This window comes from Colias eurytheme, chromosome 15 (genome assembly GCF_061535395.1).
Source record: "Colias eurytheme isolate Ceu_HAF_F1 chromosome 15, ilColEury1 Martin Lab GWU primary, whole genome shotgun sequence".
Taxonomy (NCBI): Eukaryota; Metazoa; Arthropoda; class Insecta; order Lepidoptera; family Pieridae; genus Colias; species Colias eurytheme.
The window spans coordinates 2,994,753-3,021,080 of record NC_142994.1 but is presented as its reverse complement, the minus strand read 5'-3'; the positions used below and the strand labels follow the sequence as shown (position 1 = coordinate 3,021,080).

General features: G+C 34.2%; 1 protein-coding gene across 1 annotated transcript; it reads right to left on the bottom strand.

Moving 5' to 3' along the window:
• Window positions 1-71: 71 nt before the first annotated feature.
• Rep (Rab escort protein) lies at window positions 72-25,539 on the bottom strand. Its single transcript, XM_090110044.1, has 10 exons — window positions 25,364-25,539; window positions 24,395-24,593; window positions 23,905-24,028; window positions 19,791-20,034; window positions 18,959-19,181; window positions 16,145-16,349; window positions 15,145-15,289; window positions 13,090-13,208; window positions 7,423-7,545; window positions 72-1,544 (listed from the first exon to the last, which is right to left on the bottom strand). The coding sequence occupies exons 1-10, from the start codon at window positions 25,410-25,412 to the stop codon at window positions 1,386-1,388; spliced, it is 1,590 nt and encodes a 529-aa protein (XP_089966170.1). The 5' UTR covers window positions 25,413-25,539; the 3' UTR covers window positions 72-1,385.
• Window positions 25,540-26,328: the final 789 nt, after the last annotated feature.

The following is a 26,328-nucleotide window of genomic DNA, read 5'->3' as shown; positions in this document are numbered from 1 at the left end:
CGTACAAAGTAAAGTATGTTAGAATTTATTCTCTGGAATAACTACTAAAGGGAAAAATAATAAAACACAAATTATTTCTAATAATCACATTTTAATGGAATTATAATATGCACAAGCTGCAATTGCACGATCATGCATTTAATACAATAAATATCGAGTGCTAAATAACTTAAAAATACAAAAAAATATTAAATGTGCTACAAACTATGTTTTAAGACTGGTGCGTCCACTTTCCTTACATTAATAATAATTGCACGCATGTTAGCCTTCAAGTTCAGTCCACATTCGATAAATACTGATAAATTTCGTCAAATTATTTCAACTAATGCGCGATGAACACTGCTATGTAAAATAACTATAATAATAATTAATGAGAGTGGTCTGTGTTCAAGAACATTAGAACACATTCGATTAAAAAAAACATAAACATAATTTTTAAATGTAAACAAAAAAAAACACAAGTAACCAATTGCAGGATTTAGGCCTATAGACTTATTTTTCTAAAAAAATTGCGAGAAAATACAGAAAGTTGAGAAGTCAAAACCATGATAAAGCAGATCATCGCATTCGTTTTTATGTTATCATGACACAAGCTATAGAGAGCTTATTTTATAAAATAAAATAAATATCATAGAACTTTAACTCATTAACCTAATAGACGTGAAGATTCAAAACATAGCTATAAGTTTATCTTGCTTATGACATATCAAGACAACCTAGCGATAATATTAAAACAATATAAAAATCGTCACTTTATCTCCCGGTCAAGTGTACTAATGATATTTAAATTAGTTGTGCCAGCCGATAAAACCGATATATACATATTATTATATAAAACAATATTCTATAATGAGCACGTTTCTTTAAAAAAATCTTGCTAGGTAACCGTAACAAAGTAAAAAATATTTCCGCAAAATATTTAACTTCCACATTCCACACGCACCAGTCGGAATGCACAAAGTCAAGCGACCAAAGCGTATTAAATGTTGCTAGAGATTACCCTAGGTATAAAAGATGCACTTTCTCACGTGTTCACATATTCGTTAACTTAATTTTTTTTTCTAGTTCTTTTTTCATGAGTATTAACGCTACAAAACTATAGTGCTAATGAACGTCTATGGTAAAAAGCTATAGAGTATAATATATGAGAGTTAATTACCAAAAAATGTCTACATTCCATTATTTTTCTAATTCATAAATTGGCTGCTTATTCTAAATTTAAAATGCTGGCTGAATATTAATGATTAAAACCTACTCAAAACCGGTTCTATTCGATGATTAAAAATTGTAATTCGTATGTCAAGTTCTTAATTCAAAACTACAACTATTTTGTAACACGCAAGAATGTGCCCTGTATTAAATGTCAATAGGGTCGAGTTTTGCGATTACTCCTTGTCGCCTTCGACTTCTTCGGCTGGTTCTTCGAGCTCCCGCTCGAAGTCGGGGCCGGGCGTGGAGTCGTCTTCGAAGATGATTTCCTCGGGATCGGGAGCGCGCGGCAAGAACTCCTCGCCCGGGCAGATCTTCTTGAATACTTGCTCAGCCTGAATTGGTGAAGAAAATTACACAGATTAATAACTACATATTAAAAGTGACCGCCTCCGTACCAAATACAGTGGTTGACGCGTGAGCGAGAGGTCCTGGGTTCGATTTCCGGTGGAGACGAAGAAAAAAAATGCATCGGTCTGGTAGGACACAGAAGGCTTATCACCTACTTGTCCCTAAAGAAAATCGATCAGTGAAACAGATGTATAATGCATCTGCCCCTTACCCCACTCCACTAGGGGACATGGGACTTCACTTTATTAAAAGTGATGTCCTGATCCGGAATACCTCATATAATATGTTAAAAATAAACTAGAACATTATGCTAGGCGTCCATTAGAGACGGATCGGGGCGGGTCGCGTCGCAACGGCCGTCTCTAATGGACGCGCTGTTTGCTCCTGCGTCCACCTGTACGGGGCGCGGCGGACCGCCTAGGCGGATTTTATCTAACAGACGCTCGCCGCTCACATCCGCCTGCCTGCGTCCACTAGACGGGTCGGGGCGGGCCGGGCCGCAGCGCACCGCCGGCAGAAATCCGCCTGCGAAGCGATATCCGCCAATGCGTTGCGGCCCGCCCCGACCCGATCCGTCGCTAATGGACGATGTTTCATACAAAACATAGGCCGGCGTATTTTTGCGTTGCGATGCGGCCCGGCCCGATCCGCCTAGTGGACGCCTAGCATTACAAATAAAAAAACAACCTAAAGTAATAATGATAATAAAATACGTATCGATCTGAATCAAATTTTAATATGACCACTTGCATAAGCTATCATAATGAATCATCAACGATAACACAGTACAAATATAGTCGACCTAAAATTTGATGAAATCTTTCCGAAATAATAATTATTTCTAATATTCACCATTACCCTGATAATATTACAACTTTATATGAGCTTGTCGATTTTGTTAACTTTTCAAACGGATTATGATATGAGTAGAGTGGAGTATTTATAAATTTAAAATGATATGCCCAAATCAAAATTAAGAAGTTAACGTTATATAATGAACAAAAAAATCGGAGATAAAATCTTTAAAAACATTTATATCACTGTAGGGTCAAGTGATTTTCGGTAGTTAGCGCGAAATCAAAGGAAATAATCAGTAGAATTAACATGTGTTGCGTTTTAAATAATACGGTTCCGTAACATTACAGAAAAATTAATATCAACAAAAAAATGTAACGACCTTAAAAGTTATAAATTTGGGGCTTCATATTTCAGGCTTCTCATTCAAACGTTACCTAGTTCATTTTTTGTATTTGCTTTGAGTTGCTTTACATGTTAGGCTGCAAAATGCAACAGGATCATTACACGTGTATTTTTAAAATCAAATATGTACATATTTATATTATGTTATTCTACAACCATAAAAGGGAATAAAGTTATGGATTTGCAACTGATTGGTGACCATTAAATTGTTTAACCCTAAATATAAATATTTACGTTGACTAGATAATATCAAAGTACAATGTTAAAGGTTGACTTTTGTAGTTTAGCTATTTCTCACCTAATACATGTCACAATAGAAGAAAATATGATGAAACAATTAGCTTTATCTAATTTTTAAGCCTCTAGTTTATCGACAACTGTTTACTCGATTCATTTATAAAATACTCCCATATTTTTGCACAATATTATCACAATATTACCGAGAGCATACTTTGTAATTCAAGTTGGAATCTATCTACATGTAAAAGAAAGTCTTATAAGTTACAGCAATTATAATTATTAACTCAAGATCGGATGAACAGATTTTCAATATTTTAGGATCTTGGCTTTGCCTTCATTTGGATGTGGGTAATTGTTTTGAAAAATGGAAAAAATAACAAAAATGTAGTAATTAGCAGTTAAAAACTTCGAAATTGTTATCATATTCAAATTAATTTTTAATAGATTCCCCAATCGATTATAAGAATTCAAATTACTATTTTCAATAAAATGGTTAAAGTACGTAACAGATAATAAAGTTATTTTCAAACATAAACGTCATCGGATATAATTTTAATAATGAGATCTTATATTAAATTATTATCAAAATATAACATTACATTCAACTCTGAGGTGTTAACCCCGTAATTGATATCTAAACCACCAGTAAGACCTCAGTTCTGAAATAACATGACTTTTAGCGCAATATATCTCGCCTATTAGAATGTTATAATGTATTATGAAATATGTATATGCCGTTTATATTAGATTCTATTCATGTTCGTTGGCTTTCCTATTGAGGAATAAATATCTATGAACACAACTTTTTTTTCAATTGTTAGTAAGTAAGTAATTCATCCAATACATAATATTCTCTATTTTACCTTTAAAATATACACAATATTGTATAATATTAATGAATAATGAAATATAATATTAATAGTCTAAAGATTGTCTGTGCCAAATTTCATCAAAATCGGCTGAGAGGTTTAAGCAGGAAAGCGTAACAGACAGACAGACAGAGTCACTTTCGCATTTATAATATTAAGTAGGGATGATGATGTACCCTTAACAAAATAAAAGTAACAGAAAAACCAAATAACGAACATTAGTTATACCGAGACAACTAAACAAAGGGTTCTCTGAAACATTGTAATTATCATAATATTCTACACGAAACACGCTAATGCAAATTGCATTGTGCTACATAATTGATTCGTTTATGAACAATGTCGTAAAAGTCAAACAAACTCATGTTAAGAGCGTTATCTCATAGTTCACTGCCTCCGATTGACACACATTGCAAAAATACATAAAACAACATTGTAAACACATCATAAATATGTAATTATGTACAATAATATTTTCTCTCAGTGCAATCAACTTATTTTATCGTATACTCAGATGACATACATTTACAGACAGTTTTTACTTTAGATATAAACTAGCTTACCGCCCGCGGCTTCGCTCGCTGTGTCTAAAACCTAATATGTAAATTATATACTGAAACCTTCCTCTTGAATCACTCTATCTATTCATCGCATCAAAATCCGTTGCGTAGTTTCAAAGATTTAAGCATACAAAATTACAAAGGGACATAGGGACAGAGAAAGCCACTTTGTTTTATACTATGCAGTGATTTCTCGGCGTAAGAAAAAAGTAAGGATAAATAATATTTCATGGTCTTTCCTTGTAAATTAGACGTACTACGTTGAGTGAGCTAATTTTCCACAAAAAGGATAGAAATTAAAAAAGTACTATGTATTTATATTAAATCAGGTTAATCAAGAAAGTTTTTATATGATTACTTGTGTTAAGAAACGCAAACTGATCTTTGGTACCTTTGCGTCTACACTAAAACAAACAATTAAACAGGTTTTTTATTTATACTACTTTTAGTATAAATTTTACTATTATATATCGCAAAATACTACAGTAAATATGTTCTTTATCTTATTACTTATTATGTTAAATGAAACGATATAATAAAAACATATTCATGGTCACATATGTTAAATGGATCAGGATTCAGGACATGTATAATCCTACGATGTATTATTTCATGTCCTGAATCCTGATCGTATTATAATTTTAATTTTTATAGAAAAACGAAAAATAAATGTAGATAAAATTAAAATATCAGCATATTGAGAATAGTTTGCAAAACAGCAGTCATCACAATTTTAACTTCGTTACTCAGATTTACAAAATACATAATAGTAAACTTAAAAAGTAGGTAACAGATAAATGAATATCAAAAATATGGAGCTCAATATTGCATTACTTTCTGTAATTATACTACCTATATGCGTGTGTGCCTTGCACACGTGTCCGAAGTGAAACTTCTTTGGTAAGATTCAAAGATACCAAAATAGTCACCTCACTCCATGACGCGACCTTGAAATTTTACTCTCAATACGAGGTGCGCCTAAAGAAGTCACTTCAAAAATGTTTTTCTATACAAATATTATAAAGAGGAAAGGTTTGATTTTTTGTTTGTTTGTTTGTTTGTATGAATTGAATAGGCTCCGAAACTACTTGGCAGATTTGAAAAATTCTTTCACTGTTGGAAAGCTACATCATTTCTGAGTGACATAGGCTATATTTCATTTTCAAAAAAAATAGGCATCCTTACTAAAATTACGATAACGTAATCCAAGGTGTGAAAAAAATATCAAAAAACTACCTTACATCGCGTGCGCTGCGAAAACTATTGATGATAGAACAAAATGATATACTACATTTTTTTAGAACACACCATTATCTACAAAAAATCAGCGGCAGCATATCTCTAACTATTACAGTCAACTTACACAATAAGCGTTTTTTTATTGAAAAAAAGAAATTAAAATACCACCGCTACAAAAAGCTCTTTATTTGTACCTTGGTATTAACCCTTATCAAAATAAACGATGTATTATTTAAGACTGCTTCAATATCTTTATATTACTTTTTGAATTATTCGATTCTGACAATCCATTCAAAAGATATCACGAGTTAAAAAAAAATTAAAAAATAAACTGTATTCGGCTAGCTATGCGTTGTAGGCGTCACTCGGGCAGGGGTACGGGAGGGGGGGTTAAGATCACGAAATAAACTTGCCGCGCGGCTTACTCGCGCGGTCGGCTCCCTACGTGATGGACGTGTGCGGAATTTACGCTTGATAATAATTCGTTTAGTAAGTAACTAAACCGATTTAAAAAGTTCTTTTCAGAACTAAACCCATTTATATAAAACTAGCTTCCGCCCGCAACTCCGTCCGCGCGGATGTCGGTCTTCGCGTGGATGGTTTATTTCTCCATTTTGAGTAACTCTGACAATGACATCTTATAAATATCTATTGGACCCAAATACGGCTAGGCCTATAATAATACGGAACGTGTGTTCGCGGTTCTACACTCTACAGAACAACGTCTATGGATAAAACTGAAGAATTAAGATTAATTTTTTTTCTACGTATTTTTCCAGGATAAAAAGTATCCTATTTTACGCCCAGGATAATAAGGTATAATTATACCAAGTTTCATCGAAATCGAACCGTCAGTTTTCCCGTGATGCCTTCACATACAGACAGACAGAAAGACAGACAAACAGACAGACAGACAGACAGACAGACATACAAAAATTTTTTTAATCACATATTTGGGTTTGGTATCGATCCAGTAACACCCCCTGCTATTTATTTTTTCAATATTTTCAATGTACAGAATTGACCCTTGAAGAAAAAAAAATAAAAATAAAGTAAGAAAGAGTGAATTTTTGAATGCACTATCTTAGTTCTTTTGAGATAGTGTAATATTTATATGGGAGATATTGTTCACTTAGTTATTAGCCTAATAAATTACTTGAATATTTTTCATGATTTTCAATTTATTTTTAATAAATAGTAGGTAGTTGTGTACGTTGTAATATATATATGAATACTTTAATTTTGTCATAATATGATATCCTTCTAATCCTAATACTATTATAAAGGCGAAAGTTTGTATGTATGGATGTTTGTTACTCTTTCACGCAAATACTACTGAACCGATTACAATGAAATTAAGCACACATATAGAGGGTAACTTGGATTAACACATAGGATAGGTTTTATCCCGGAAATCCCACGGGAACGGGTTCTTCTTTGAAAACCATTTGAAAACGCGGGCGAAGCCGCGGGCGGAAAGCTAGTCGATAATAAACATAATATAAATGTAACACGATCTGCTCCCGAAATTGATATGTCGCCTATGGGCCCGGCAAGATTGTAACCTGTTATGTGTATTTAATTTAAATAAACTAGCGAAAGTCGAATTTCATCAACATCAGCCCTTGTAATATGGACCCAGCAGGTTCCCACTGCTGGGTCCATAATCCACGATGCAGCAAGATGGCAGATGCCAACAAGCACTTGGTCAGTATCTACCCTAAATAAATAAAAAATAATAAATAAAATCTCACCTGTTCCACAGCGCGGTCAAAGTCCAATCCCGCGTCTGGTCCGGAGCACACGTGCACGTTGTCCACCGTGCTCGCCACCGGCGCGCTCGTGTCGCGCACGTTGTAGAACAGCGACCATAGACACTACGCGGAAAAAAAGAATTTGAATTTGGAACTGTCATGGAATTGTGGTGTATTCGAAATTGGAACATTTTAACGGGGAACGTAGATAGTGCATAGAATAAACATGACATCATGGAAAGAATGCTGTAGTATTAGAATTAGGAACAGTGATCTTAACTAGTTTAGATATTGTTTGTAAGACAGTTTCGGTAGGGAAAGAATTCCTTAATTATGAATTGATCATCATCAGCCCATATATGTTCCCGCTGCTGGGACACGGGCCTCCTATGAGGGTACAGACCATTATCCACCACGCTGGTCAAGTGCGTGTTGGCAGATGTCTTTTTTTCCACTTTATCATTGTTATAATTAATGTAAAACTACTGTCACATTAAGTGTCTTATTATTGGTATTCCTTTTTATTGGCGTATTGTTTTGTTAAAGTTAATTATAAATATTAAATATTGTAATACAAATAGCTGTAAGGAATCTATGTATGTAAATATAAATTAAATAAATAAATAACTTTTGAATCTTCGACATGTCGGTTTTCTAACGATGTTTTCCTTCACCGTTTTGAGCATTCATTATTAATTGCTTGGTTGTAATTGAAATTAAATGATCACAATTAAAAAATAAATATAGTTTAAAAATTACACATTAATAAGATAAACTCATGAAATTATTGATTTCAGAGGCGGCTCGTGACAAAATTTTATGGGTGTTCACTTGAAATAAAACACTGAAAATACATGGTGTAAAGCAGTACAATTTATAAAAAAAATTACTTATAAAGAAAATGCATACGTGATACGTCTTTCTTTTTGGTGTGCAAAAATACCTATAACTTAAAGCGACAAGACCGATAGACGCCAATTGCAGTTCATTCAACAAATGGTACCGAGATTGTGAATGTTTTTTCATCTTGATTGAAAGATGAGCTAAGTCGTCAACGCACGTTTCAGTCCAAGCACTCTCACCTCCGCTGGCCGCGCCCGCTTTAAATAAAAGACACGGAAAACAAAATAGTTTGTTGCTTTCATCACAACCATACAACCACGGTGTTTTCACATATTGTTCAGATTTAAACACACGCGTATATGTTTTCGTTTTTGTCGTACATTTTTGCGTAAGATCAAGTTCAGGCCGTGGCGGTCCCTTAGCTTTACATTCAAGCCGAATTTGTAACGTTTTATCCTTAGATCATTAAGTAATGGATAACACTCGCAGGCGTTTCCCCTTTTGCCGAGGTATAAGATTATTTTCATCGAAAAATCTTATCCTTTCATAAAAACTACTTGCGTAATCGATTACAAGCACTCTGCGTATTCGTAAAACGTCGAACGGACGTCTGCGAGTGCTCCGCTAAAAATGCCGTTTTGTACTGTCAAGTCTTGCAGAAGCAATTCAAACATGTCGAATATTAAAAAAGATGGAATAACCTTTCATTTGTGTATATTTTTTTATTTTTTTAACGTACATTTCTAATAAAATGCAATTTCTAATAATCGTCGATGTATCGTTTAGCGATATGATCAAGAAAAATAATCGAGTCATGTTTACTCGATCATTGATGCGGCCCCACGAGACTATCATGGAAAGAAAATATACAAATTTAATCTTTATGAACTAGGAGATAAAGTTGAATTTAAAACGCCTTAATGAACCGCATTCCTTACGAGACTATCTTGTAAAGAAATACAAATTTAATCTTTATGACCTAAGTGATAAAGTTGAATTTAGAACGCGATATTGAACCCCACTCCACATGACTATCTTGGAATGAAATACAAATTTAATCTTTATTATCTTAGTGATAGAGTTGAATTTAAAAACTCGTCGCTTAAAAGGTCGTAAATTTTTACGACTTTCGTGACACAAATTATTTTTGTGAATGTGTGATTATGTTTCATTGTGTTTCATCAGTGTGAGTTACCCTCCCCGCACCAAAATCAGCAGAAAGTTTAGTTAGAACATTTGCCAGCGTACTCCATCCATTACTTAATGATCTAAGGTTTTATCACACTTTTTAATGAACGCCACATTATAATTATTGTTCATTTTAACACTCACAAGTAATACTGATAACTACAGGCTATTTCAACACGTATTTTATAATTTTAATTAGAAAATTGCATGAATCGCGCGCGAGCATTGAAGTTGACTCGAGTGTTTGTTTATATTATAGAAGTAACTGGCAACGTCGCGCCGCGCCGCGCGCGCTATCGCTGTCCTGCCGGGCGGTAAAAACGAACCGGCAACGTTTGCGGGTGCGCCGCTCCGAATTTTGCTACTTTTCCATAGAAAATCTTTTGTTTCACGCGCAGGGCTTTGGCAAAACCCTCTCTTTCACTCCTATTGGATTTCGTATTAGGAAATGTACTAAATCTTTTTTCATTGGAGCGCAATCGTGAGCGCACCGCTTCGCGCGTTACATAATACAGTAGGTATTATACAGGTGTATGGGATGATGGAATGATGGATATATTCATTGGTATTAACAGTAGTTTTAAAGATTACGATTGATTTTAAATAGTAATAATTAATGGTAATAATTAAATTAAGGACTATGATTTTATTATATGTAATTATTTATGGGAGTTCACTGCACCAGCGCTCCTTAGGGCGAGCCGCCTCTGATTGATTTGTCACCGATACTTGATAAGTGTGCAAATTGGAACATATACATAAAATAATTATTAAATCTATCTGTTTAAGGCGGGTCAAAATCAAGTCTATATGTACATACAAACATATAAAATCGTTAAAAAGAATTTGAAATTATAGTTTACTGTTGTGGAATATAGATAGATTCCAGATTGAAACATTTTACCAGATAATGAAGGTTATGGATGAAGATAACATAATTACAAATAACATAGTGCGTAATGAATGTCGACCCTAAAAAGAAAATGTTGAAATCGAATGTTGTACACAGTGATCATGGAAAATTTCATTAATTACTAATTGCAAGTAAATGAAATTATTCGTTAACAAAAAAACTAAGTATTAAAATCGTATTAACATTCCGTATTCTGATTGTTAATTAATTTTCTGTATATATGTTGCTAAATTAGTAGCAATAGTTTAACAAACAATCAGGTAATTATGTAAACTCATTTCCTTTGACTGATGAAACAATCCGGCCTACGTGGGCCACACTGAAAGTTTTGCGTAACTAATAAATAAAACAATTTATTTGTCTGATATTATATTTACTACTTTTTAAAGTATTCTCCGTTACATTTAAAACACTTTTTAATCCATCAGTCCTCGGAATCACAGACACAATAGAAAATCTATTGTGTCGCGCCCCGATCGGGGCTTACGGTGGTCAATGGGTTAATCCGTTCAAACCATTTCTTGAAACATGAGGACCATTGGTTCGAGGGTATGTTTTCTGCGTGCTGTTTGAAAGCAACCACGGCCTCTTCTGGCCACGTAAATGTCGAACCACTCATTGAATCATAGATTTTTGGGAAAAGGAAGAAATCGCAAGGTGCTAGGTTGGGATTGCGTGCGGCATGAGTCACGTGCTCTATGTTTTCAGAAGCCAAAAATGACTTTGTTTTGTTCGCGGTGTGCGCCGAAGCACTGTCATGGTGCAACAAGATGCGACTTCTAGGTCGCTTTTCTCTTATTTTTTCTAAGACATTGGGCAAACAAATAGTGGTGTACCACTCGGCATTAACAGTCTTTTGTTACTCAAGTGGATAGTGCAGACAGGATTCGTCTTAGAGAAAAATAATGCAATCATTTGTTTGCCGACCCTTCTCGCCTGCCTCAATTTGGTTGGTTTGCTGTCACTTTCAAACACCCACAAAGAATATTGGTGTTTTCTTTCTGGAATAAAACCATGTATTCATATTTTATATCCTGTCACGATATTATACACGGCATTAGAATGTGCGTAATTGTACTTTAATAGCATTTCTTAACACCAATCCTCTCGATGTCGTTTTTGTTCTGGAGTGAGTTGGGAGCGATCCACCGGCAACCAAGCTTCCTAACTTTGAAATGTTCATGTAAAATTTTCTGAATTTGGCTCATACCAATCCCCAAATGTCCTCGAATCTCCTAATAAGTGATAAGGCAATTTTCTTAAATTAGTCGTCTGACGGTAGCCATATTTTCCTCCGTGATCGCAGTTGAGGGTCGACCTTCACGAATTTCATCATGGAGAGAAACACGGCCGCGATGAAATTCAGCATATCAATGCCTCACAGTGCTCAAATGAGGTGCTTCCCTCCCAAAAGTATTTTGAAGGCGAGCAGTGCAAGCTTTCGGAGAAAGCGAACTTCTAAAATCATCAAAAATCATCGCCCTAAAATTGTTTCGTGTTAGTTTCGTTTTTGCTAGGGACAACGAACTTCAACTTGAGATAAAAAAAATTGACAAGCTCTTCCCGCCAAATTTTTTTTTTCCTCAATTTATGAGACTTCATATGTTAAAAAAATATAACATTCGAAATTCAAACATTTATGGGTGGCCAGAAACGCAAAACTTTTAGTGTGCACTAGGTATTAGATATTAAACGAAATCGATTGATCCTTATAATTATCTGTCAAGATTTCAATTTAAATTAAACATCCATTTATTTTCGCTTCCTCAGGTAATAGCTGAAGAGTTAGCTTGTTTCGTTGCTTAGTTAACGTCCTAAGGGCCGATTTTTCAATGCTTGGATAAAACTTATTCGTCGAATAATGTTTTATACATTATTCGACGAATAAGTTAACTACCATTTTAAAAACGTATTCTAATTGCCCGTATTTGACAGTTTACGTGACATTTTAATATTATCGTGTAATACTTTATTGGACGGATAAGTTTTATCCAAGCATTGAAAAATCGGCCCTAATGCGAAAAAATGAACTGCTGGTTCCTTCTAATTGAAGAGATTGTGGTGTACATGGCCCAAAAATAAAATTGCGGCTACTTAAAAAATGTAAAGCTCATATACCATGTTAATGGACTATAACTTTGGCTATAAATTCGTTTAAATTAACACCTATCACTAAAAATCAAAATGGCACAGAATCGATTCTATTCTTTGTCGCATCGCATAGCCTAATACTAATAATATAAACGTGAAAGTTTTTCAGAAATGTTCTCCTTTCATGCTATGCCACAGCACGTATTTTGATTAAACTTGGCAGATATGTAGCTTATGTACCAGAATAATATATAAGCAATAGTTATTCTTGTTTTCGTTCCTCAGAATATAGCAAAATAGCGCATAATCTATAGAAGTTTTTTTCGTCCATAGGAAAATTAAAAAATCCTATAAACCAGAACAGATAAAAAAAAGACGGGTTGCACTCCGGGAGTGCCGGCAGAAGTGTAAACTTGATTATTAACGTTGAGCATGTTTGATATCCATCCGTCTTACGCTTTTTCGATCAGGTCACGTGTTCTGACGCGAGTTTAAGATTTTATACCCATTACAGAAAAAGTGCTCAACGCCGCTAAAGAAGTTTTCACTTCAAAATTCATCCGTATATAACACAATAACACAAGCTTTAGAATAGAAATATATACTAGATGTAATTCATTAGAATACAATACCTTAGGTTTCCCCGTATCAGCGGTCTGGTCACCACCACTCATGTCGAAGATGCGCTCAGCGTACGGCATCAGGTCGCTCTCGGCGTCCTTGGTCTTGTTCGTTATGAAGTACACCACGACTGTGGAATGTATGTGTGGTTAGTTTTTGTTCTGTTTAATGGTGATTTAATATAATTAAAAAATACATAATATTCATTGTTTATGTAGGCGTTCCATGTAGGCTTGAAGTGCAAGCGAGAGCGCGGAACGAGCGACAAAGAAGCACAATCGGACGTTGTCACGTTCAACTATCGTCAGTAAACCGACTTTACAGACAAACAATTTTTGATCTGTTTAATGGTGATTTAATATAATTAAAAAATACATAATATTCATTGTTTATATAATTTTATTTTGTAAGTATTTTGGTAGTTTTAGATGATCTGAAATGCAACTACACAGTCGGTTCATCTCTACTAGCGCTTCTAAAATAAGTAACAAACCCAAGACTGCAGCCTCGTCCGCACTTTCAAAGAAAAACCCGCATAGACCCCGTTCTCGTGGGATTTGCGGGATATGTCTATGTGTTAATCCAAGTTACCCTCTATGTGTGTGCCAAATTTCATGAAAATCGGTTCAGCAATTTTTACGTGTATTTAAAATGAATCTGAACATTTGAGTTCTTTTTTAGGTTCATTTGTTTAGTTCAATTAATTTAAATATGTAATATTACTAGCTTACCGCCCGCGGCTTCGCCCGCTTTGTCTAAAACCTAATAAATTAAAATTATATACTAAAACCTTCCTCTTGAATCACTCTATCTATTAAAAAAATCGGCATCAAAATCCGTTGCGTAGTTTTAAAGATTATTGATAAGCATACAAATTGACATAGGGACAGAGAAAGCGACTTTGTTTTATACTATGTAGTGATTTTACGAGCCTTTATATGTTACAACAATAATTGAATGATCTACATACACCTTTTTTTATATATATATTTTTTTTAAGCTACTTACACCTAACCCATTTTTCTCTCCTCGCGCATCTACGTAGTGACTCAAACATCACGCATCACAAAAACCTACATACAACAATTTTGAGCTATTTCAAAGCAACATTAAAACGTTTACAAAAACTGGAACAATACACAACCCGAACAAAATGAGGTCTCGCGTACAACCTATTTCAATTTAATTACAACATTTCGTTTCGAGAATGTTGAAACTATTACACTATAAATAAATTTATTAAAAATATTGTAAGATTCAACTTCAATATTATAAGATGTCGAATTAGATATTACAATATGCTGTCCTATCCTAATTTAAACACTAATAAGCGGAGGGGAGAACCATTAGACTCTTCTTCCAGGAGGCTCTATAATTTGGAAGCACTTCCGAACATCGGGCGCCTCGGCAATAATGAGGAAATTAGCATACAATATTTCAAAAATCTCGATCAAGTACAGGTTTTAAACATAAAATGAATTTCGTTTTTTTAAAACAGAAATGATATTATGTACTTATTATTTTTTTTAAATCAATATTTCGAAATTAAAGACTTAACGTATTTTAAACGCGACCTTTTTATTAACCCAACTTTTCGTACACTTTTATTTTTGCAGCGAGAGTGGTGACGGAGAGACTGATATTTTACACGTCTCGTAGGTCTTACAAATTTTGTTTTTCGTGAACTACTTCCACTTAATTCTCCGCATTTGCGTATTGTATATGTGTTTACGGTACACACATAAGCAGCGAATGTGCATAGAATACGTATGGCGTGTGTGAATCTCGCGCTCACGTTTGCGTGTGTGTAACTGTACATATGATGCCATGTCGTGTGTGCGCAGTTGTGGCGTGTACAATGTACATGTGTGAGTGTACTTGGTATCAGTGTTTCGTTTATAGATGCAGCGTTTGTGCGTGTATGTGTATATGCGTTGTTGCATAGTCTCATACCGTCCCTTGGGGCAGGAGCTGGTGGCGGAGTCGATGTCGATCAGTATGGCGTGTTTGCGCATTTTTACGTATACGTGTCAGTTGATGTGTTATGTATGTATGTATGCACTCACACAGTCCCTTGGGGCAGGAGCCGGTCGCGGAGCCGACCTCGAGCGCGGTGACGGCGTGCGGCGCGTCGCCGAGCGGCGGGAACCGCACCAGTGTGAGCGGCTCGCGCTCGCTGGACATCATCGTGCCGTTCGTTATGAACACCGCCTGTGCAACATATTATTTGAAATTAAACGTTTTTGACGTGACAACGTCTTATAATTCGATAGAGCCGGCTACACGCACGAAAAAACATGACTCATGCGGCGTTACCTCGCTCTGAGGCGTTCCATGTAGGCTTTAAGTGCAAGCGAGAGCTCGGAACGAGCGACAAAGAAACATAAACGGACGTTGTCACGTTCAACTATCGTCAGTAAACCGACTTAACAGACAACCAATTTTTTGTTGTGATATTATTATGAGGACGATTTATTCTTGATTTTACCGATGGTAGTTAAAAAAGAAGTCCTATTCATCATCATTATTAGCCTACATTTGTCCACTGCTGGACATAGGCCTCAGTCATGGCACGACACTGAGCCCAGTCCTATTCATAGATATGTGTAAATTTTTTAACCGACTTCAAAAAAAGGAGGAGGTTATCAATTCGGCCGGTATATTTTACATGCATAAGTTCGTTTTTGAGTCAGTATTTTTTTTAAGAACCTACTGAAATAGAACCTTATCGTAATATTTAGAACAGAGCAGTTTGATATATAACAACACTATTAAATTTCTCGAAAGAGTAATTCAGTAGATGTCACACTCGCCAGAATTTTAAGTTACCCACAATATAAAAAATCCAATCCTATAAAAGCGAAAGTTTGTAAGTATGGATGGATGGAAGTTCCTTATTCTTTCACATAATATTAACTACTGAACCGATTATAATAAAATTTGGTATATCAGCTACCTATATACCAATAATCGGTTCAGTTCAGTTTCCGGATTAAAAAGTAGCTTATATGGCCCAGAAAGTGATATAGGCTACTTTTTCATTTGGAAAATCACTCAAATACACACCTTCGAGATATCAGTGCACTCAGCGGGCTCCGGCGAGATGAGATCCTTGGGGCACTCATTGATCCCAATAACGAGGTGATCGCAGTTGAGCGTCTTGGACTTGCTGTCGATGACCACCACGGAGCGGCCCTCGTCCAGCACCTTGTGCTCCACCTTGTCGATCGGACGGTTCAGGCAGTACACGCCGCCGAACACCGCGCACAATCTTTAATAAAAGATTGAACATAATTTAGAGTGAATAAATGCACAATCTTGAATAAAAGTTGTTAAAAATTGGAGTTATAGTAGAGCCATTTTAATAGGCAACATTTGACAGTTCAACAAAATTCAACAACGTAACCTAGTAACGACGACATAGAATAACAGATATTTCGTTTTGTTAGAACTGCACATTTGCTTAACTTTTTTTTATTACGATTACATATTTATAATAACGTTGACCGATACAAGTAATTTTAAGATTTGATTTTACTGACAAACCATTTTAGACATAATAAACAATTTCTGATTCAAAGAACTGACGTCGCTACAATTTTGTGTCAATAAACCTTTATTCCTTTTAAATACCAGAGACGTTACTCTAAAAATCGAAATCTGACATCTAGAATCGAATGCATTGATTACTTGTGAATAAAAATCATCATAAATTAATAAATACGTTGTGTTTTTTAAATTATGTAGTTAATTGTCTTATTTTGCTCCTTAAATTTACGAAAGAAAGTATATTACTGGGACAGGGATTCGTCTAATGAATTTTAAAATTGACATGTGTTTCAAGTTCGATTGACAAATGTTCAGTCCGTATCGATTAATTCACTTTGATCGATGTTTTTATGCAGGTTACCTCTCTTCGAAGATAAAATTGATAGACATCAAATGTTGCCTAATTGGCTCGACAATAGTGAATCTAATCATCAAACATCATCATCGTCGTCGTCAACAATGTTAACTTTGTACCCACAAGACTAGAAGGTAACTAAGTAAGATAGTATTAAGTACAAAAGAAAGTACGTAAGAAAGGAATTCAACTACAACATGACAATCGTTAGAGCTGTATAAAACTATGTTGTTTTAAATGTAGGTCATTTTCCTCGAGTGTTTTTGGAATCACTCATTGAGATATTGGAATTTAATAAAAATTAATAAGCCCATCCCTGGATAAGTTTCCGATTTAGGAAGATTCATAATGAATTGAATACTGCAAATATAATGATTGAAATGGTAACTATTTTAATGGTTTCTTTTTTTTTATTGGTAATAGGGAAGCGCTTGACCACAAAATGTTTCTATTTATATTCAAGGTGTTAAACATATTATTTTACCAAAACCTTTGTTAATGATTTTTGCTTTAATACCTACTGATCTAAATCTATTGAAAAAAATAATCGACTTCTAGCCCTCTCTCAATTTTTTTGTCTTTTGAATCTATACTAATATTATAAAGCTGAAAAGTAAAATACTAATATTATATCTCAGGAACTACTGGTCCGATTTGACAAATTATTTCGGTGAGATAGCCCATTTATCGAGGAAGGCGTTATCATTACGCTAAGACCATCAGGAGCGGAGCCACGCGGGTGACACCGCGAAGCGCAGCTAGTAACGGTATATATGTATATAATTATTTCAGATACATTTTATCATATTTTAAATATGTATAACTGAACATAATTATAATAAAATGTAAATATAAAACAATACAATATACCGTTTAAAAATATTTTATAAAGGAGCCGAAACGGTGCCGCATGCAACTGCAATAGAAAGTGATAAATATTTTTGTGTCGAGACTGAACATCTGGGTCACTGAGCGGCGCAATACACTTTATTCCTTTTTCTGAACACTAGCGAGATATTTTATATTACTATACAGTTAATTGACGGACGAATCTACACTGCTGTTTATATTTTAATAAGTACTCATTAATTTTAATTATTTGTGACAACATAAATCTGAGGTATGCTAATTTTGTTCATGAATTACTGCCGATTCTTGAATCGAGACTTCATCACTTAGTAAGTGAGATATATTCATTAAGGTGTTAATAACGGATTTATAGTTAACTAGAGGTCCGCCCCGGCTTCGCCCGTGGTACATATTTCGCAATAAAAGGTAGCCTATGTCCTTTCTCGGGTATCAAAATATCTCCATACCAAATTTCATGCAAATTGGTTGAGTAGTTTAGGCGTGATTGAGTAACAGACAGACAGACAGAGTTACTTTCGCATTTATAATATTAGTATGGATTGTACGCTTTCAGATGTTAAAATGAGAGAAATAATTAAAAACCGTTTAATACATAATTTAAAGTTTTTGTGTTTTCAGGAATTATTTTTTTAGTTCTTCAAAAACGAACTTAAGGGGCGTTGCCATAGCAACCGAGGCTGACAAGATCTCATATTTTTAAATTGAGGTTACACGAACTCTCCTACGCGTATAACTTACCTGCAAAAACGCTGCGGCAGTTCTCTGCTCCCACACGGACCGAAGGGAGCGTTGACATAGCAATCGAGGCTCAAATTCATACTACATCCTATAAGACTCTACTGACCCGTGACCGGTTGGCTTGGTTGGTAGTGGCCCTGCCTTCCAAGCCAGAGGTCGTGGGTTCGATTCCCACCCGGGGCAAATATTTGTGTGATGAACATGATGTTTGCTCTGTGTCTGGGTGTTAATTATCTATATAAGTATTTATCATCTTGTTTCCATAACACAAGCGAAAGCTCAGTATGGGATCAGATCATGCCGTGTTTGAAAATTGTCCTGAAAATACTTTGTTTATAAAACAAACAGGTTTAAACGCCCTAGCTTACCTGCAGAAGCACTGCGGCAGTTCCCCGCTCCCGTACATTGGCCATAGGAAGGGGGTGTTGCCATAGCGACCGAGGCTCATCAGGAACTTCTTCGACTCCTTGACCCCCTCGCGACAGTTCATCTGGTCGGTGCCGCCAGCGATCGCGAACAGCACGTAGTGGATCAGGTTCGGGGTCAGACCCTTGTGGGTCAGGTAGTCCTTGAACGACTTGTCGTTCCAATCTGGTAATAGATATAATGTGTTGTAGCATGTGTTGTATGAAAGTGGTAGGTTACGATTTTAATAAATGTTTCAGTCTCGAGTTTATTAAAGTGAGAAGATTGATTGATCACAAGTGAAAACAAAATAATGAATTTAAAATTCAATTGTATGTGAAATTGAACATATTTATAATTTTAACAATTTAAATACAAGTTCTTTGTAGATGAGTACTTTGGTATATTCATAGGTAACTAAGTAATAAACATTTCTTTCTCATAAAGCTTAATTTAGTGTTCTTAATTGATATTTTGTATGTACTTTACTGAAATAAACACTAAAAAATAATACGTTTTACGGTCCAATAATTTACCTAACCATAGAAAATTCAGTAAGTATTGTTTTAAAATTCATGGTTAAAAGCAAATTATATTTATTACATTTGTATTTTTCCGCGCATCAATCATTTTAACTTCAAATTAAATCAAAACACCAACAAAGGAACGTCATTGGCGGAACGTTTTTACAATTCGCAGTTCACTATCCGCGAAAGGTGCATGGCCGTTTAACTTTTTGCCGCGGTGACGTCACCATGGCAACCGTACCTACTACTTACGGACCAAATTACGAACCTTTAAATTCGTTTTCCATCTCTTCCTCAGTGTTGCCGACTATGGCAGTGAGCATTTTCATGAGCATGCGCTTCTCTAGGATGCTGACGGTTTCGGTGGCGAACACGTCAGCCCGGGAGCAAGGGACTGGCATCAGTTGGTCATTGAGCCACGTGAGCACGCGGGTAACGCAGCGGAACTCCGCGTAGCGAGCGATGTTCGATGAGATCAGTAGTTCGACAAGTGGTCCCCGAGAGAACAGCAGCTGCAGGTTGAATGGACTTTGTTAGGAGTGCTAGTAGTACTGCAGATTTTTTAGAAGTCAGAACAAATTAGTCTGACGGGAACCTAAGGATTTCCTCCTCCTGTGCCACATTTGATCGATTTAATGAATGCGATACACCCGCAGATTCTAAAATTGCTGAGAAATCACGTTTGTTGCCATCAGACATAAATACATAAAGATACTAAAATTCCGATCATGGGTTAACCAATAAAATCATTACGGACCGTGTTTATTTTTATAGGCTGTTCAAAATACTATCTATCAACCAAATTACATTTTTTTACTGCAGGCGTAATTAAATGATACGTAATTTCTAAGAATAAAAGTCTTCAGTGAACTGCAGTAGTTGCCACTAAATCCTAAAATATAAAAAATACAACACAATTGAAAGGAACATTGAAGGTGAACCAAATGAGATATGACATCATAATCGTCGATTCACTTCTTTTGATCATTTTAGCAGACAACATTCTGGTTACTTATGTAGGCTATGATATATTTTTTGACTCTAACGAAATGTATAGTTATATAATATTTTTCCGCCCGCGGCTTCGCCCGCGCAGTCAAAGAAAAACCCGCATAGTTCCCGTTCCCGTGGGACTTCCGGGATTGCGTCATTTTCCCGGGATAAAAAGGAGCCTATGTCCTTTCTCGGGTATCAAAATATCTCCATATCAAATTTCATGAAAATTGGTTCAATAGTTTAGGCGTGATTGAGTAACAGACAGACAGACACAGTTACTTTCGCATTTATAATATTATTAATATAGTATGGATTATTTTAGTGAAGCAAGATCGAATAATGAACATAAATCTACTTCACTCACAAATTCCTATAATGCAAACCTAAATAAACAGTTAACCATACATCAATTTTACATCGCATGCCATTAACTAAATCATAAATTCGTCACAAGATAGTAATAATAATTGTGATAATATTTTTAATGATAGACTCTGTTTCATATTGTACGTTGCTTTAATAAAACAAATTATCGTTAAATCTATGCGAGGTAACATCATGACATTAATCAAAGAAAACTTAAATATATTTTTAAAATTTAATGGAGCAATAAAGAGCGAGGCAGTCAGGCGCCTAATTCAATTTCAACGGAGACGTGAACACGAAAACGTTGTACATAGTATGTACTATTAATATCATATAGAATTAGTTCTCCGTGTTTATTTTGTATAAGACGGGATCGATTTAATGGTTTATTTATTGGATTTATTTCACAAACAATCTGATGCGTCATCGCTTTTTGCCTCTTTTAGATGGACCTTTCTAAACTCATTCAAGATGATCAAGTTTAATTCTATCTATACTAGAACTGGTCCTCAAATGCTACAAGTAATTTCAAATTTATTGTAAAAATTAATCCCCGGGAAATAATTATGTATGTTTGGTACAGGAAGCGGTCGAGTGCGCTATTACGTTTAATAGAAGTGGACATTTTACGCCAGACTCAAGGTGAAATGCAAAAGTGAACTACGATTGTAAACAGAATTTTTATTGTTCCAAAGCGTAGCTCATAAAATAAGAAATGTTTCAGATTCAACAATGTTATCACAAATTTAGACAACACTGCTACATATTGTATTACAACCTTCATTCAAAAGAGATATTAGAATTTCCATCAAAATCATACACCCCCTAAACTGAAATACTAATGTTGAAGATATACAATTATCCTATTTACGAAACTGCCTTACTAGTTACTATCTTCAGGCAAAACTAATGGGCCAGTATCTACAATCGATTGTAGTAATTATCCTGAAAATACTATATATCTACCTACGAATAAGGGTTGTCCTCGACATAAATGATAAAAAGCTAGCAGCCATTGTTCTTGTAAATTATGCATACCTATTCGACTAAAACATTTTTGTATGCCGTAAACTTTTCAGCGTCTATTTATTTTTATCTCTTTTCTGCTCTAATATTATTACTACGTTTCGGTAATCTCTCTATCACGTAAAAAGCTTGATGAACGGTCATTGAAATATTATGAGCGTGAATCATCCGAACCGAGGCGCGAATTCGCATATTTAAAGCAATTTATTATAATGCCTGAATTGAAACATTTGAGAACTTTCTGGCACACAATGAATTAGGCTTTTGCCTTTTGGGTTAAACTTCAAGTTATCCATTAGTACGTATTGTTAAGTCTGAGTACAAGCCTAAATATCTTCTCTAGCTAATGTTTTCGTTATGAAATATACATCGGCTATCGGTATTCCGTTATTTTCGCTGTTCGTTGATAAGTAAAGAGGTCAAAGAAAATATATAATATGTATGTACAAAAATGTTACAGCTAAAGTAGTTTAGCTGTAACATTTTTTGTATAACAAAGTACAAGTTTCAAGTAGGTAGTATTTAGCAGGGTATTTTAATTCGAGGTAGTATTTTCTGAATGCGATATTGATCCAGTATTCCTACTTTATTTTAGCACAAATAGAGCAAAACTGCGCGACATTCTGGGAAACTCGATGCAGATATATTGCGCATCTACGTCCTCGAATGGGATGTAGATTAAATTGTAGAACAGAAAAGGAAGTAATGTTTACTATTTATAGAGATTTTTTTAAGATAATTCATAATTTTGTGTATTATTAAAATTGTGTAATCGTGAGTCTATGTTGCCTCAATAAATAAATAAATCGATGAATTATTATTACATAAAGCAGGTTGTTTAAATAATGAATTAATGTTCTAATCACCCGTTTTCGTTGTTCTGTAATAATTTATCTATCTCTCTCTGGTTTTTTCGAAAGTATTTTAGAATCATATTATACGGTTTAATTTTTGTCTTTTTTGTAACTACCAAAATGTTATATTTTCAATTAAAAATAAAATTATTAATATGTATTATAGAGATAAATATACACTTACACAGAAAAAGAAAGGATCACAAAAACAAATAAAAACCTATATTTAATTACATATTTGTTACTCCATTTAATTTATAGAAATTATTTTGCCTTTCATAGAGAAAGCAGCACACTTCTGCACTAATTATCTTATCTATCAAGTCTCTCAAATCCATACTAATCCATACTAATATTATAAATGCGAAAGTAACTCTGTATGTCTGTCTGTTACTCAATCACGCCAAAACTACTGAACCAATTTTGATGAAATTTGGTATGGAGATATTTTGATACCCGAGAAAGGACATAGGCTACTTTTTATCCCGGCAAAATGACGCAATCCCGGAAATCCCACAGGAACGGGAACTATGCGGGTTTTTATTTGACTGCGCGGGCGAAGCCGCGGGCGGAAAGCTAGTATGTTATATGCAATAGATTTGATCTCATCTGACATAAAGAAAAATAATATAAATGTAAAAGCTTCTAGATTTAGACAGTACATTTAGTAAAGTGTGAATAACATGTATGTTTCAAGTTCTAGCACATGCAATGTTTATGATTATAGTATTGTATTTGTGTTCAGAGATATACATAAGTAATTCAAATTCCTGTTTATTTTTTTTTTAAATAACCAATATTATAAGTTAGCTGTCCACATATATAAGGAAGATGTTCTCATCACTCTTTAATTCCTAGACAATTATATTTTGCTTCCAGTTTTAATTGGATTGGCAATACATCTTCAACTAATTATAGAAAGTACTGTATAGTTAATCGCATCTGCTTAATTTTCTCATCTTAAGAAAAAATAACAAATCCAATAAGTTGCATTTACACTATAACCATATATTTAGAAATTATTATTTTATTGATTTAATTTAGTTTTCAAATTCCCAAATTATTGATTGCATAAAACCAAACACAAAAAGAGACCACTATTAATTCAAACTAAATAGTAGAGGAAAAAACAAAATTTACCTTGGGGGTCATGTCAATGTTGAATTTCCTATATTCCGCAGCAAATCTCGCTTGACTCCATATTTTCTTGGGAGGATCTGCTTTGTCGTCAGTCTTTTCTTCCCCCTCCGCTCCAGGGACTTCCCTTTGTATAAAAATAATAGATTAATTATGTGTATAGACAAATGAGTTAACAATGAAATTGTTGTATGTTTGTTTAATCATTTCTATAGTTAAATCTTTTATTGAAGGATAGAGATGGATTTTCTTGAATATAAAAAGGAACATTAGAAACTAATGTAGTTTTGTGTACACAATGCCCTTCAAATTCTATGAGGACAAAGTAAAATATTATAATATCCTAACAAATAGTTTATAAAAATTAATCCAGGTACAAATTGGTTAATTATGTTTTTAACACAAACAGTAATTACCAATATTATTTTATATCTCCACCATCATACCTTATTACATGAGTTCTTTAATAATATGTAGTAAATTTTACACTCACTTTTCAATATACCATTTCTCGCTAAGATTGTAAACCTGTTCCTGCCTCTTAGGGTCGGAACTGACTTCTTTGATGAACTTTTGAAGTCCATCAAAGTTGTAGGAGGCCCACAAACCCCCGTAGTGGTCACTGGAGTCCAGGTGCAGCACATTCTTACCAATTCGACTACATGCTGCAGCTACTATCGACTCCACCATACCTATGTGAAGGTAATTCATGTAAATATGCCGCATATATGACTACTTCATACTACATTTTGGAAGTGTAATCTGAGTATAAAATTGTTCTTTAACAGTTATTTTCTGAGTCCATCACAAATTATTGAAATCTGTGTAGCTGTTCCTATATTAAAAGTCATGTCTCAGTCATAACTATCTTACTTTTATACATAAAATAGAATACTAAAGTGTTTTTTACTTTGATTGAAATTCTAAGTTAATTGAGATTCATTTATTTAAGTTCTCGGAAATATAAAATTATTGCTACCAGATAAATTATGAAAAAAGGCCCAGATTTTGATCAATCTTCGATACATAAAAATAACCACTTTCAAAGCAATTAAGCTATAATTTCTTATATTAAAAAAATATTTCATTAGTAGTAAAAATTTAAAAAATACTCAATTAAAATAGATTATTTTTATTAACTTATCATGAATAAAAAAACAAATGCATGTGTTATCTAAATAAATTAAAGGGCATAACGAATTGGATATCATTACTGAAAAAATTGACCGAATGAGTAATCTGAAAACTAGGGCGGCGTTTTGAAAATTACCAATAAGAATATAAAATATGAAGGCTCTCAATAGAAACCTTTTCAAAAGCTTTATCAAATTATAATGAATATGCTTCATTGCACTTTTGCGAAAATACTATAGACGGGTTAAGAAAAAATAAGATCGATACATAAGTAGGCTACCTATCGCCATTACGCCCGGTATTAAGTTTTAGAGAACATATGGCATACCTGTCCCAACAACGATGACTTGAAAATCGGTCGGTAAGTCGTCATCCATTTTTGATTCCTAATTTCTTGTACAGTGATTAAAAAAATTAATATTGATAAAAAATTATTAAACTCCTTTGTTGTACAAAGGATTTTACTTTCTCTGACACTACTGACTTGACAGTTCATTGACTTTGACAACCAAGCAGTTTTCGTCCAAAAATGTAATGGTCCCTATTGAATCCGACATTTTTTTTTGTTTCTGGTATATATTGTAATTTGAAAATATTTGATTTTATATTCATGTCATAATGTAACGCTCTAATGTAAAAATAATACATCTAAGAAGCATCTAAGCGATTTCTTAGGTAGCAATATTGTGGCTGTATATAGTTTTATACTGTTTTATATTTAAACTGTATTTTGTACATACTGGCTGAGCCGCGCGGTTTTTCTATTTTTATTTATTGTTCTGATTTATAACCTATAATAACTACTTTAAAATTTCATCCCATCCAGAAGTTTTATCGTAAAAGAGTACCAAACATCCATACATTCTTCCAAATTTCGAATTTATAATACATATATAACAATTACCCTGCTCTGTGTGTGCCAACATAAAAATCGGTTCAGCAGTTTTTGCGTGATGGAGTCAGGAGTAACAAACAAACAAATTAACTTTATAATTTTTTATATTTGTAGGAAGTAGGGTATCTGATTTTGCAAAAGCTGCAATTTGGTGAATTTCCACGAAGGATCTCACGGCCTTATTATATTATGATAGCTCTTCCCGTATTGACCAATTACACATGGCATAGGTAAGTCACAAAAATAAAAAATTCAAATATGTAGGTATTTCAACTTTATATGTGTTTTAATAAAGTTTGATTCATAATTACTCATAATTATAGTAGAGCCATTTTAATAGGCAACATTTGACAGTTCAACAAAATTCAACAACGTAACCTAGTAACGACGACATAGAA

What these genes read in the sequence shown, in the direction of transcription:
- Rep (XM_090110044.1), bottom strand. Translation starts at nt 25,412, where the DNA reads ATGGATGACGACTTACCGACCGATTTTCAAGTCATCGTTGTTGGGACA. An exon ending in AGTCATCGTTGTTGGGACAG is followed by an intron (nt 24,594 to 25,363) that starts GTATGCCATATG and finishes ACCTTCACATAG; the next exon opens with GTATGGTGGAGTCGATAGTA. An exon ending in CTGATACGGGGAAACCTAAG is followed by an intron (nt 7,546 to 13,089) that starts GTATTGTATTCT and finishes TTTTCCGCGTAG; the next exon opens with TGTCTATGGTCGCTGTTCTA.